The sequence below is a fragment of the Sparus aurata genome, chromosome 4, assembly GCF_900880675.1.
Source record: "Sparus aurata chromosome 4, fSpaAur1.1, whole genome shotgun sequence".
In the NCBI taxonomy this organism is placed as follows: Eukaryota; Metazoa; Chordata; class Actinopteri; order Spariformes; family Sparidae; genus Sparus; species Sparus aurata.
Window position 1 is genome coordinate 39691715 of NC_044190.1, and position 13529 is coordinate 39705243.

The 13529-nt window shown below is 42.4% G+C and overlaps 1 protein-coding gene across 14 annotated transcripts in view; it reads left to right on the plus strand.

Moving 5' to 3' along the window:
- Nucleotides 1-13527, plus strand: part of LOC115580514 (serine/threonine-protein kinase BRSK2-like) — a 208374-nt gene extending 194847 nt beyond the window's left edge. For 9 of the 14 annotated variants that reach the window (XM_030414979.1, XM_030414989.1, XM_030414985.1 and 6 more), the window contains 6 exons: nt 314-362; nt 638-761; nt 1271-1451; nt 3118-3210; nt 7039-7086; nt 10268-13527. In XM_030414979.1, coding sequence (XP_030270839.1) covers nt 314-362; nt 638-761; nt 1271-1451; nt 3118-3210; nt 7039-7086; nt 10268-10491 — 719 coding nt within the window. In that variant the 3' untranslated portion in view covers nt 10492-13527. The remainder of the gene's footprint in view (nt 1-313; nt 363-637; nt 762-1270; nt 1452-3117; nt 3211-7038; nt 7087-10267) is intronic. The other 5 variants (XM_030414982.1, XM_030414983.1, XM_030414980.1 and 2 more) reach the window with 4 other exon arrangements.
- Nucleotides 13528-13529: the final 2 nt, after the last annotated feature.

Sequence of the window (13529 nt, forward strand, 5' to 3'; positions counted from 1 at the left end):
CATTACAGGAAGTGGAAAATTCACCATTTTTATGGTTTGGTTTAAGTCGTTTTCCTGTAGTTGCTGTGATAGAGCCACACAGTCCCTCCAGACAAACTGAACAGAGCCGCAGTGAGACCAGATAATCTCTTTTACCAGACGGGTTATGTTTTTATAATCGGAAATAATGCTCAGTGGAAAAACAAGTCAGACAGCGTCATCTTTATGAGCACGTGAAGACAGCAGGAAGTCAGTATTGATCAGAGGTTTATGTAAGAAATATCGAATAAGTCAAATCTCACCGATGTAACTCTGTGAACTTTAATATCCACAGTTCCCACCCAGGAGGACATGTCCAGTCTAACTCCAGACTCTTCTCCAGAGTGAGTTATGCCGAACACCTCACCACGCTACAGAAAATCCATAATTTTCCGTTACTGTCCAGTTTCTCCCTCGTGTCAATAGAATATAATAAAATAATAATATATTGTCCATGTATAATCCAGAAACATGCAAAAAAAGTAATGGCTCCAACTTCTGTCCATGTTTTGCCAGTTTTTGTCCAAATAAAACAAGTTGTCAGACGTATACTGGTGTGAACAAGTCGAGCTAATGTTTTGAAACCAGTCGTGATCTCGGTCTGTCTTCGTCCCTTCAGACTGGCTAAGAAGTCGTGGTTCGGTAACTTCATCAACCTGGAGAAGGAGGAGCAGATCTTCATTGTGATCAGAGACAAACCTCTCAGCTCTATAAAGGCAGACATCGTCCACGCCTTCCTCTCCGTGAGTCTCCTCTTTGCTTCCAACATCCATCCATTGATTGTTCTTTATTTCCTGATGAATCGTTCCCAAAACTACATGACGACCATTCCAGACCTACACTGGGAGTTTGTTTAGATTAAGGCATGAGAACGAGCTCAGTGCATTATTTATGTAACTTCAGTGACCCTAACCCACTGCAGTACAATAGAAAAAGTATCTAGAACTATTCCTTAAATTATAAGAGAATATGTTCTGTAACTTCAGTGTTTAGGTGTGTGTTCAGTCGGTTTGTGTGTTTCCATGTGCACCGCAGCATCCAGTGCAGCAGGCTGCTGTCCGTTCACGTCTCATCGTCAGCGTTGAGCTCGACGCTGACGCTGCACAACACTGTGATGTGTTCAGATGTAAAACATCCAACACACCGTCTCCGTCTGCTCCTGTCTCTTCCTCTCACGTCCATGCTGCCATCTCTAGTGGTGCAGAAGTTGTTTGTCTGTGTTTCTGCTGACTCAGAGTCTGCTTCCTCTCAGATCCCCAGTCTGAGCCACAGCGTCATCTCTCAGACCAGCTTCAGGGCGGAGTACAAGTCCACAGCCGGTCCCACGGTTTTCCAGAAACCGGTGAAATTCCAGGTGGACATCACCTACACCGAGAGCACCAGCGCCACCAAGGACAACGGCATCTACTCCGTCACCTTCACCCTGCTGTCAGGTAAACGGCACACAGTGCAACACATGTTTGATCACAGACCAGTGAGTGTTGATCTGTTGATCTGCAGCTCTAAAGGAAAAAAAGTCTGGTGAAGTTTGGTGAAAATGTTTAAGATCTCGGTTCCATTCAGTCAATGAGTTGATAGACATACATTTAATAAACATTTCCTGTTTTTATGACTTTGTGTCTGTTTTATGAATATATTCTACTTTTGGACTGTTGTGTCTTAAAATGTCACTTTGGGCTGTTTGAAAACTGTAACATGAATTCACGTAAAATACACTAAATACTCAAATTCAACCAAAACAAAATAGAACTTGGTTGTGTGATCAGTTGTGGTTTGATGAAAACAAAGCGTCAGTACACCAGAGAATCAGCAGGGAAACAGGCGTAGCAACAGAATATTTTCATATCTACTGCGGAGAGTTGAGTTCGATCTAGAGTTATTGATTGTTGGAACAGTAGAAGACTTTTTGTCAGATTTACTTTCTTCCTGTTGTGTTTGAATTAAGCGTGTTTGACAGTAATAAAATGACCATTTCTGTGAATGGAGTCTGGTTTATGTGCGATGGCGACACAGCAGCTGTTTCTGGTTAACAAAAAGGATTTTACTCTTTAACAAAATGGCCGATTTCTGTAGGGCTCCTTTGGGAAATGTTGTTAGACACTTCAGCCTGTAAACTGCAAAAACAACCAGTTTTAGTGACGGTAAACATTTCCCTAAAGGATTATGTTCCAGCCATCACAGCACACGTGCGGCTCCTGGCCGAGCTGATCTCAAAATGTTTGCACCCATCGGTCATTTACACTCTAAAATATGTTTTCATAGGTTTGTTTTCTACATGATGTTAAGGAACACGGTGAAGTTAAAGAGTGATGTGTGAAACAGTGACGCAGGAAAAGTGTCACTACAGTGTCTGAATGGAAGGAAATCCCTGCAGCAACTTGAGCTCCTGGAAGAAGGACTGAACACAGACGGGTGGAGGCTGTTAGAGCAGCAGATTAACAGCCAGGGTGTCACAATCCCAGGTTCCATGTCGTCTCATCACATGTGGCCGCATTGTTTGGGTGTCCACCTCCTTTTAGCCGTGCAGCGTGATGAGTTGGGAGTCTGTAAAAAACATAAATAAATGAACAGAATTCAGTGTAGATCACGAGTGAGTTGAAGCACAGAAGTGTCGAGGATCCTGAATCCTCCCTGAACACGGCCTCATCATGAATGTTGCATCTTTTCGAGCATCAGAAAATGTGCTGAATCCACATCTGATCAGAGCTGAGAAGCCAGGAGTCAGTCAGTGTGACACTTCCAACACGAGTCTGAATCACATCAATGTAAACACAAAGTTCAATGACATGAGATGTTTATTAACCTCAATAATAAATGAGACGAGCACTCACTCAGTCCCTGTTTTCAATGTTGTTAAAGTTCAACATCCAGCAGAAAACGTCTGGAGTCTCAGCCGACTGAGTTTGTAACGTTCTGCTCGGATGGATGTTATAAAAGTCTACAATAATTGATGAAATTGTTGCAGAGAGATTTATTGTGGCGAGCGTCCCTCAAGCTCATCATGATCATTAATTATAGCCGTGTTACATAACCTTTACCTGTAAACAGCTTTCAGTCACCTGTAATAAACCTAACGAGGCTCCGTTTGTTCCTCATCAGGTCCCAGCCGACGTTTCAAGCGTGTGGTTGAGACCATCCAGGCCCAGCTGCTCAGCTCCAACGACCAGCCCGGCGTCCAGCCGCAGATATCTGGTAAGTGAAGTCCCTCGCCACCCGTCCCTGACCACGCCTACACCCTCCAGCCCTCCTCCTCCTCCTCCACGTCCTCACAGCCTCCCTCCTTCCCTCCCGGCATCCTCACAGCACAGCCACACTTGCGGCCCACCTTGGCTCGGACCCGCTCGGCTCAGCTCAGCTCGGCAAACTGCTTTTAGCACACGGCATCTCCACGTGCATGCCCCTGCCACATACCATGGCGTGCACACAAGCACACACACACACACATACACACACATACAGTAGATGGTAAACTTATTCAATGAGCTCTAGATGTGCATTTACAGGACTGATTACTCAGTAGCTGTGCGTCAAACTGTAATTTATCCTCAACAGCCGGCCGCTCGGCTCTCATCTGACGTCTGACTCAGCAGAAACACACACAGGCCAACAGTCGGATCAATCAGGAAAACGGATGTTTACAACTGAACACGTGTGATTAGCTGTTAGATTTGTGCATTCAGCTGTTGTTTAACTGAAAAGAGGCAGAGAAGTGACAAAGATTTCAGAACATATTCATACTTGAAGTGAGAAGTGAAACACAAACACACAAACCTTTGAGGTCCTCTTGGATGTGATTGGATGTTTTGGGCTGCCTATAGATAGATGGACGGATTATAAAAATATGGAAGAAAAGAAAGAGTGTGTGTTCTCCAGTCGTCCTCCTTAGTTCTGTTTGTTAGTGTGACGCTGTAGTTCTCCTGTTGGTGTGTCTGTGGTTATTTACTTGATAATGGTCCCCTCTGGTGGTGAAGTAGAGTAACTACAACCCATCCTCACACATCAGATAGTTTGGATTGTTTTACATAGATTAGCAGCGACCTCTGGTCTCAGACAGACACTGGCTCCAAAACAAAAGTAAAACAGCAAATGTTCTGTAAAACACTTAATCGCTAAATCATTTCTGTATTTTTCAGCCCTGAAGTCTTATTCGCTTTAATAAAGTAAAGTGAGATCATTTTAATTAACTGGACAATAGATCCACCAGTGTTGCCTCCAAGTCTGACGTAGGTATAAATTCAGCTACATCCTTTATCATTGAGGTCAAACAGTCGTTATTGATGGTATTTTACTGGACCGCATTCAATTCAGATGATTTCTGATATTCTGAGCCCCTCATGAGGACAAAAAACATCTCTTAATCTAACAGAGTCTAACAGTTTAAAACCATCTTTGACCTCAGTGATAAACTCAGAATTTAAAGAACAGATTTTCACAAAGTGAACTTTCCCTTATTCAATCAAACTTTATTTACCTTTAAGTACCTTTCAAACAAATCAAATGCAATTCAAAGTGCTCACAAGTGATCGACACAATGTAGGATATAAAAAAGACACACTTGAATAAGACAGTGATAAAATATTGGTAGTTAAAATAATAAAGGATAATAACTAACTAACTTAACTAAAACTTATCAAAATCAAAAAGGACCACTTTGGCACCATGGGGGTGAATCGTACGCAGGCAAGTCATAACGTCCAGTCAAAGCTCTTATTTTCTTCATCATGATTTATTTTCCCAAAAACAAGCAAGCAAAATAATAAAATAAACAAGTCTTGTTTCCTGCGTGCCTCTCTTGCGCTGGTAAAAAACCATGTGCCCACCCAGGTGCATTCTGGTCCTCCACCTGCATTCATACCGATATAATCTCTGGTGCCCAGTGCTACCCAGAAACAAAAACTAAATAAGCTAAACAAAATATTAATATTTACCTCAAATTACTAGTAATAGAAAATAATGTCATGAATTGAATCAAAATAAAACTATACTAATCAAACATTATCAATAACAAACAAGTAACCAAATAGCTCCAACAGTACTAGTGACATGAATGACTGTTCATAAACAATCGTAAGGTTAAATTTTATAGTTAACTATTATGCAAAGGGGAAGGTACCGGAGTTATAAAACATCTTTGTGAATACTGCTGGAGATTTGCAGTTTAACAATCACTGTGAGGTATTGTTAAAAAAACTAATGTACAGCTCAATTTAACAATGAGTCATTTCTAAATAAAAGGTTAAAAATATAGAATTAATAAAATGTATTTCAGACATCACATGAAAGATGTCAAACCCCGATAATGTCCCCGAACTTCTTTATAAACTTCAACAAGAATTAGGTTTTATAGAGACACTAATGTGCTTTGATATTTTCTCAGCGTTTTATTTATTTATATATTTTTTCTTGAGGGTTTCAATTATTGTTTAATATAGAAAAAAGAGACTGAGAGAAAATAAGATATCATCTGAATTACGATGAGTTTGTGATGTAACTGTTACTGTTCACTTTTGTTCTGTGAGCCGCTGGTTATCTGGATCGAAGCTCCAAACTGTCACTTCAGCACACTGACCCAGTAGGACCAGTCCACCCAGCCACTGCCACAGATGGGAACTGTTATCAGGCACTGTATGCACAATGAGTCACCCTCCACCGTGTAGATGTGCCAATAACCCACATCTATCAATCAATCAATCAATCAATCAGTCTATCGATCTATCTATCTCTCATCTATCTATCTATCTGGCCTGCCTCTCCATGCCACCTGCTTCTGTCATCCACAGCTTCACTCTGATGGACTGAATGACCCGCATGCTGAATGAAACGCCCACCCAGAACCATGCACACACTGCCGGGCCGACCGGCCTCTGGGCTCGGTACCGGCCAGGGCTGAACACGAGCCGGGTCGCCAAACTCTTTGTGTGCCGATGGTTCTGGGTGAGCTGCCATTCGCACACAATTGTGTGTTTGCCACCGAAACACTAAAATGAAGCATGCTGAATATTCCTGTTTATTACTGTATGTCGCAGCGAGCGAGCAAACAAGCGCAGAGTTTGTGATTGTGTTTGCTGATCTCTTCGCCTCAGAAGCAGATAATCTGCATGTGTTTGATGAACTTCACTAAACACTTAGCAGCTCCACAGACATATGAACCTGATGGTCTGTGTGTGTGTGAGTGAGTGAGTGTTGGCTCGTACTTGTGTGGATGCAGCAGCAGATGGATTTTAAAGGGAGATGTCTGTGCAGTGAATGTTCAGCTTACCAAAGTCTCCTGTCTGAATATCTGTGGAGTCTTTTGTGCTATTAACACAAAGAAAAGCTGCCAAGTAGCAAAAACAAATAAAAAGCTTCTGTTTCTTTGTCCAGCACGCCCGTCTCCTGGTCACAGGCCAGATTTCAGTGATTAAAATGATCATTAACATTCACTGATTCTGGACCAAAGCCGACCCAAATGTTGCTTTCAGTTGCCATCAGTTTTGACAGGTTAGATGTATATTATTTAATTTCTGCCGTTTCTTTGTCCTTCTCCTCTCTGTAACGTAACTTTTATGAAGCAAAGTCCATATCCCCTCCAGCTCCAACCGACAGTGGAGGTCACCTCCGGAAGATAAATCACCTTTTTAATCCCACAAGTTCAAAAATCATCTCTGAGCTCTCGTCCTGTCGGATCGGATCAGAATCTGATGTGACTCCAGCTGTTCTCTCTGGATTTGAGCAGCGCCGCTGGAGATAAACATTTGTGAGACTTTGAACTGACTGAAACACAGCAAACATAAGAGTAACACCTCCAGCTGCAAATGATCACAAAAAATAACAACCAAAAACAACAATTTAATTTTAAGCGAGACAGAAATGAGCTGAACATTCACCGTGTCTGCAGTTATTTATCCTTTAAACTGGTACTGAGAAGAAGTGAAGTGTTTTAGCCAGTGTGCAGCTGCTGCTGATGATGATGATGATGATGAAGAAGCACTGGGCCTCAGTGAGACGGTTGGTGTTTCTGACACTGTCCTCTGCTCTCAGATGGCTCTCAGCGCTCAGCCTCTTTGCCCAGTAAATCCTCCAAGCGTGGTAAGACCCAGAGCGACCGGGAGCTCCCGGCAAAAACACCTTAACTCTGGCTTTTAACTCACGCTGGCAACGTTGTGGAGGCCTGTCACCAACACGCCCTGTGTGCACTAACACGTGTGAGAGAGAGAGTGTGAGCTGCAAAAACATATGTTCAACTTAACAAGTCATTTAAATGTGAAAAACATGTAGTTCTACTGTTTTATTTAAGAATATTCTGCAAAACTGCAGCCTCAACACGCTCAAGGCTGCAGTGGTTATTACAGCATACAGCAACAAGGTGTAGGACAAAAAGAACAACATGCACATTAAAGTTAGCGCTAGAGAAAAGCTCCTGCGTCAAAGATAGGATCCTCTGGCTTTAATGAATTTAGTAAATTTAATCAAAAGCAGCAGAAAAAGCCTGTAAATCCACCGTGTGCTGAGAAGACTGATTCATAGAGGAGATCGCTGCAACTCTCCTATATGTTGATCATCGATTGATCTTAATGCTGCTCTGAGATCAGCCGATACTGATCACCGATCAAAAGGACATTTCTTTACTTTAATGTCAAAGTTCTCAGTGGCATAATAAAAACTGAGAGTTGGTGCAGAATGACCCTTCTGTGACTCCGATCAGCCTTTTTAAAGACCACCCAACAAACTATTTAGAATATCGGCCAATAACGATCAGTGGCTGATCAATCAGGGCACCCCTTATTAATGAACTGATTTGTCCCACAGAATTTATGAATGTGGTGAATAATTTCCTTCAAATTCAAAGACCAAAATCATTTCACAGGACAAAGAAATACAACATGTTTTCACACTGGAGATCAACAATCTGGAATAGTTTTACATTCTTGTTTAAAAAAGGACGTTTTTATGAAAATAAGATAATTAATTGATTGTCAAGAGTTCAGATAATTAATTGATTGTCAAGAGTTCAGATAATTAATTGATTGAACTCTTACACAGCAGGACAGTAATCAATACATAAATACATGAATACAAATAAATATATGATATTAAAAAGGTTGATTTAGTTGTTAGTTGTCCTGTTGTTATTTCACTGAAGGCAGATTAACAGAAATGACTCAATAAGATGGATATATTTCAGAGTGTGTGTGTGTGTGTGTGTGTGTGTGTGTGTGTGTGTGTGTGTGTGTGAAGCTCTAAACCTGAGTAACCCTTTGCATGGTGAAGCTTGACAGTGGGTCGTCCCCCGTCGTCCTCATGAACTTTCCATATTTGAAATCACTGGAACACAGAATCAGACACCACAGATCACATGTCACTGTTAACGAGGTCCGATGGTAAGTTATCACAACAACAGACGAATATTCATCAGCAACCAAACAAACAGGAAGTGTAATCACTGAGGGACACACTGTTGGAAGACTAACCTTGGCGATGATTGTGTATTAATGTGTGCACTGTGCTGTACTGTCGCACGTTTTAATCCACTCACGACTGTTTTAAACACTTAACCTGTCTAACGGGTGGATGTTGGATGTTGTTGTGATGGATGTTGATATGATGGAGAGTTAACGGGCGCTGTGGAAGACGTTCATACAGAGAAAACATCAGTGTAGAGAAACTGAGAAGAGAGAGCATGAACTCTGAAATACAGATGACGTGAACGCATCTCTGCATTATTAATAAAGTGTAAACTGATCACAACAGAATAAAGTAGGGGTGGGCAAAAATAACGATACGGCAATATATCGCGATACTTTGCCGCCCAATACAATATCGATTTTTCAACTCCAAATATCGATATATCGCCGAAGAGCGACTCTGCTGTGCGGCGGGTGTATTTCTGTAGTAGAGAGAGTGGCTGAGGTCTTTGCAAAATAGATGGCAAGTTAACAACGCCTCCGCAATTTAAAGTTGACGTTTGGAAGCACTTTGGCTTCAAAGTTAAGAGAGATAGCAAGAACAACGAGCTGGACAAAGAGAATATTACTGCCCGGAAATTTCATGGGTATAATAAAATGGAGAGGCTGTTTTGAATGAAATAGTTTTGACTCAGTTTGTCCTCTGATCAATATCATCTGATGTACATATACAGGTACATGTGTTTTCATCTTTATTTATATCGCAATATCGTGATATCGTGATACGTATCGTATCGTGAGGTTCTTGCCAATAACCACCCCTAGAATAAAGTGATCGAAGGTTAATTCTCTTCCTGCTCAATTTTTTGTGAATTTGTTAAGTGATGGTTGAGGGTCCTCTGATGCTGGGCTCTATGAGGTTTGACCATCAGCTCTCAGGAAACAGATGTCTGCTGCTCAACCAGCAGCAAGACGTGTTTTACTCACCTGAAAGAAGGCACACCTAAAATATAAATCTGTTGAAGTGTACGCTTTGTTTTGAATATCTTTGCAGCCCTTTCCTCTGGCACTGCAGACCCTCAACCTGACAACATCTGTACTCCTACACACAAATGTGGAAAAGGCTAAAACATGTTCAAAACATAGAGTACACCTAAACAGATATATGTATTTTTGTTGGCGTGTTGCTGCAGGTTCAGTTGAGCGGTACAGAGCTGACGTCAGCTGCTGCAGGTATCACACTGACTAGACGTGAGTACCTCATACAGCCCAACATCAAAAGACCCAAATTATCACAACAGGTTGTAGTTTTCATGACAAACAGCCACTGTAGTTCTTTACAGACTGAACTGTCTTCGGAGCAAAGATGGTGCGAGTATCCAGTAGTGATAGTGTACTTCATACGAGTATCATCTGTAGTAAAATGTGCTTATTTCTGTACTTGTGACGATAATAAAGTCACTAAATTAGAAGTAATTCTCAGTGAAAAGCTTGTTTGACTTGTAGCAGTCTGTGGTGTCTTCCAGTGCTCCCGTTAGCTCTCCACCCAGCAGAGGAAACTGAGACTCTGAAGCCAACACTGACACCCACAGAAATACTGATCTCTCTGTTGGAGATGAGACGTTACTTCACTTTATTGGCTCCTCTTGGTGCCAACTCCTCCTCTGGCCTCAACAACCCTGAAACCATTTCCCCTTCCCCCCCCCCGGCTGACGAGTCTCCTTTCCTCCGCCTCCACTCCTCCTCTCATCCCTCCATCACCTCCTCCTCCTCCTCTTCTTCTCCTCACGTTAACCTCATTGCTCATCTGTTGTTTGTTCTCTCTCTCTCTCTCTTTGTTTTTTCTTTTCTTCCCATCTGTGTAGGCAGCCCGTTGAGTAACTTCTTTGACGTAATTAAACAGCTTTTTTCAGACGAGAAGAACATCCAAGCGTCCCACTCCCCTGGCGCCCCCGCCACGCCTAGCTCCCCCGCCAAGCATGCCCCCAGCAGCAAGCCCAACCAGCCCCCGCCCAATGACTCTAAATGCCCCCCCGGCAAAGACAAAACAAAGATGGCCGCCAGCAACAGGACACAGGAACAACCTTAAGGAGCGGTAGCTGTGCATGACTAGACGCAAAGCAGTTATCAGGTCATTAAACAAGAGAACGACAGAGGAGAGCTGCTAACTTTACCCTTTAGTTAGGAGTGAGAACAAAAAAAGAAATCTACTTTTTGCCTATAACTTTTGTACTGTATACTGGGAATGGCTATTTCAGTTTAAAAGTTGATCAGTATTTTACAATAAGTAGCAAATGTAGCTTTGTTGTCCCTACCTTGTGTCCCTCTGTGTCCTCGGGGGTCTTTCAGTGGGTGTGTGTCCTCCTCACATGTGTGATGATGGCTTGACTTGTCTCTGCCACCAGGGATCATCCATAATAACTATTAACCTCGGCGGCTCCTCGAGACAGCGGCCCGCTCGCGGCCCGCCACCACCACGAGAGTCCGAAACTGAAGAAAAGACAGAGGACCCGTCCCTGTCCCTCCCCCGCCTCACCTCACCCCCCTCCCCGCCCCTTCCAGTCCTCTCTCCGGCCGCATCAGTAGAGTCCACCTCTCCCCACCAGACCAAACAGACGCATCTCAGAAGAGTTGTAAAAAGAAAAAAAAGCCTTAAGACAGTGATGTTTGTCAATCTACACACACTTCCCCTCGACTCTTTTCTCTCTTCTATTCCTCCCACATGTACATAAACACACACACTGTATGTAGTCCTCTACACAAACACGACTTCTTCGCGGGATGTAATGACTTGCACACGCTGACAAACAGGAAGCACGAGCGGTGGAGGAAGGGCAGACGGACGAACGCTGGCTGGATTGTAATTCTTTTTATTGTCGTCTTTCTTTGTGAACGGCAGGATTTTTCGAGCTCGCTCTGTGACGTTTCTGTAAAACGGTTCAGGCAGTTCGAAGGCTGCCCATAAAAGTATGATGGGGGGGGTGGAGGTGATATTACATAAATGAATGATCTATTCTGTTGTACAGATTAAATAATGTTCCGTATGTACAAAAAGTGTAGTCGTGACATTTTAGAGTTGTGTTGCCATATTTTGTTTTGTATTCCCGTGCAGGCCTGGTCACACCAGCAGCTCAAAACACTTTCCTGGAGAAATGAATTCATTCCAATGGAATCGTCGCAAGGAGTCGATTCACTCACGAGGCTGAAATAAATCTGTTTTTTCATACATTTTTTTGGACACACAAGGTTTTGTTGATGAACTCTGAGGGAACGTAGAGCTGGAGAACCCAAAATGTAGGACGCCATCGTAGTCTGTTAGCTCTGTGTTGACATCTGGTAAGATACGGCCAGAACTTAAACAAATTAACTAATATTGTTGTGCAAGATGTTAGCATGCTAACAAAACTAGCCCCTGCTTGTCCCGTCTCGTGATACCTCGAAAGGCCTGTGAGCTCGGTCTGAGGATGTTACATTAGAACCTGGACTCAGTACTTAAGGTGGAGCCTCATTCGTTCTCATATAAGTCAAAAATGTTCAACTTCCAGGCTACAAAACAATCCCGATCTTCCGTGTGTCACATTATTCGTGCGCACTAGAGATTCCCACCAACCGAGCCGGCTAATTTATATAGAATTTGAGTTATTGAATGTTGCGGCTCTTCTAGACTTTCCAAATGCTTCTGTCAATATAATTACACGGTTTCATTACTCCAGTCAGCTAGTAGGGCCACTTAGCTCCTCGGCTAACTGAGCTCCTTGCTAACGGCAGCTAATTGCTACAGCTAACTATAGTTAGCAGTGGTTAGCGGTTCTGCTGCTCGCCGTAGTTTTGGAGCAACCTTCTGATTCTGGCCGTGTCTTACAGATGACTCCTGTAACTTCTGCTGGAGTTTAAACTGGTTTGCAGTCGGTAACGAGAGTCGAGTGAATGAATACATCTTTTGAATAAGCTCTAACTAACTGAATACTGTATAATAATGTTAGCATGTTCTCTGACCTTCACCAGCGACTCACTCAGTAAAGTTTGTAGAACACTATTGGTGAATTATCCGCCCGTCTGCTGTGACCAGGCCGATCAATGAAACGTCTCCTTTTCCTTTTTGCACTTTTGAGAAGTGACTCTTTGGATTCAGTTACATCACGTCAGCGCATTTTTAATTTTCATTATAATTTTTTACAATATTGAACTGCTGTGTATATTTTTGTACTTTATTGTATTTTGTCATTTCTTTTTTGGGTTATTAATTTATTCTCCGTTATTTATATGAAAGATGTAGAGAATGTTTCTTAACGTCAAATTATTTAAGGATATTTTTGTCATGTTTAAGTTATTTGATCACCCAGAAATCTCGAAGACGTTTGTGAGCGTTTTGTTCCTTTTTCCCGGCTTTCGACGAGAGAAACTTGTAATATACGTTTGGAAAATGATTTACCGTAATTTAAGAATGTAGACGTAGCCTCTTTGAGAGGAACAAACCCTTTGTTGATAATTGTCGGCTCCTCGTCCCCTCCGTCTGTATGAAGACTCAGATCTCACCAAAACACTCATTCTGTAAATAAGCCAAGTTTACTGACAAGCTTATTTAAAAAACCAAGGGGATTCCTACTCATAGCTTTGACCTCGTACGGTTGTTTGCATGTTCAGCATTCGTCTTTTCTTTGCATGTCGTCGTTGGAATTGTTCTCCCGCTCCCTTTTTCTCTCCACACTTATTTATGTATTTATGTTCTTTACGTGCTTTTGTTTTTAATTTGCCTTCTGATTTCTTTTGTAAGCTTTTTCTTTTTCTTTCGCCGTCCTCTTTCCCTCGCCCCTCTTTTTGATTACTGTGTCCACACAGTAACCGTGCAATGCATCCTCCTTACTCATTCTCTCAAAGAGGGACCTCTCTGGCGATCGGGTCGCTCACCAGCTCGGTGGGCGTTGGGTTATCAGAGAGAAAAATTAAAGCAATACCTTTCATTGTTCGCTTTCCTCTTTTTCTACTGGGGGAATCCAGAGCACACAGAATGGACTCGGAGCACGGAGCGCTACTACTGAGCAGGATAACCACTGGCAATGTATTCCCTTGTGATGTTACTGTGAACAACTTCAGTGCTAAAGGAAATAAATCTGTTGACTTTGGAGC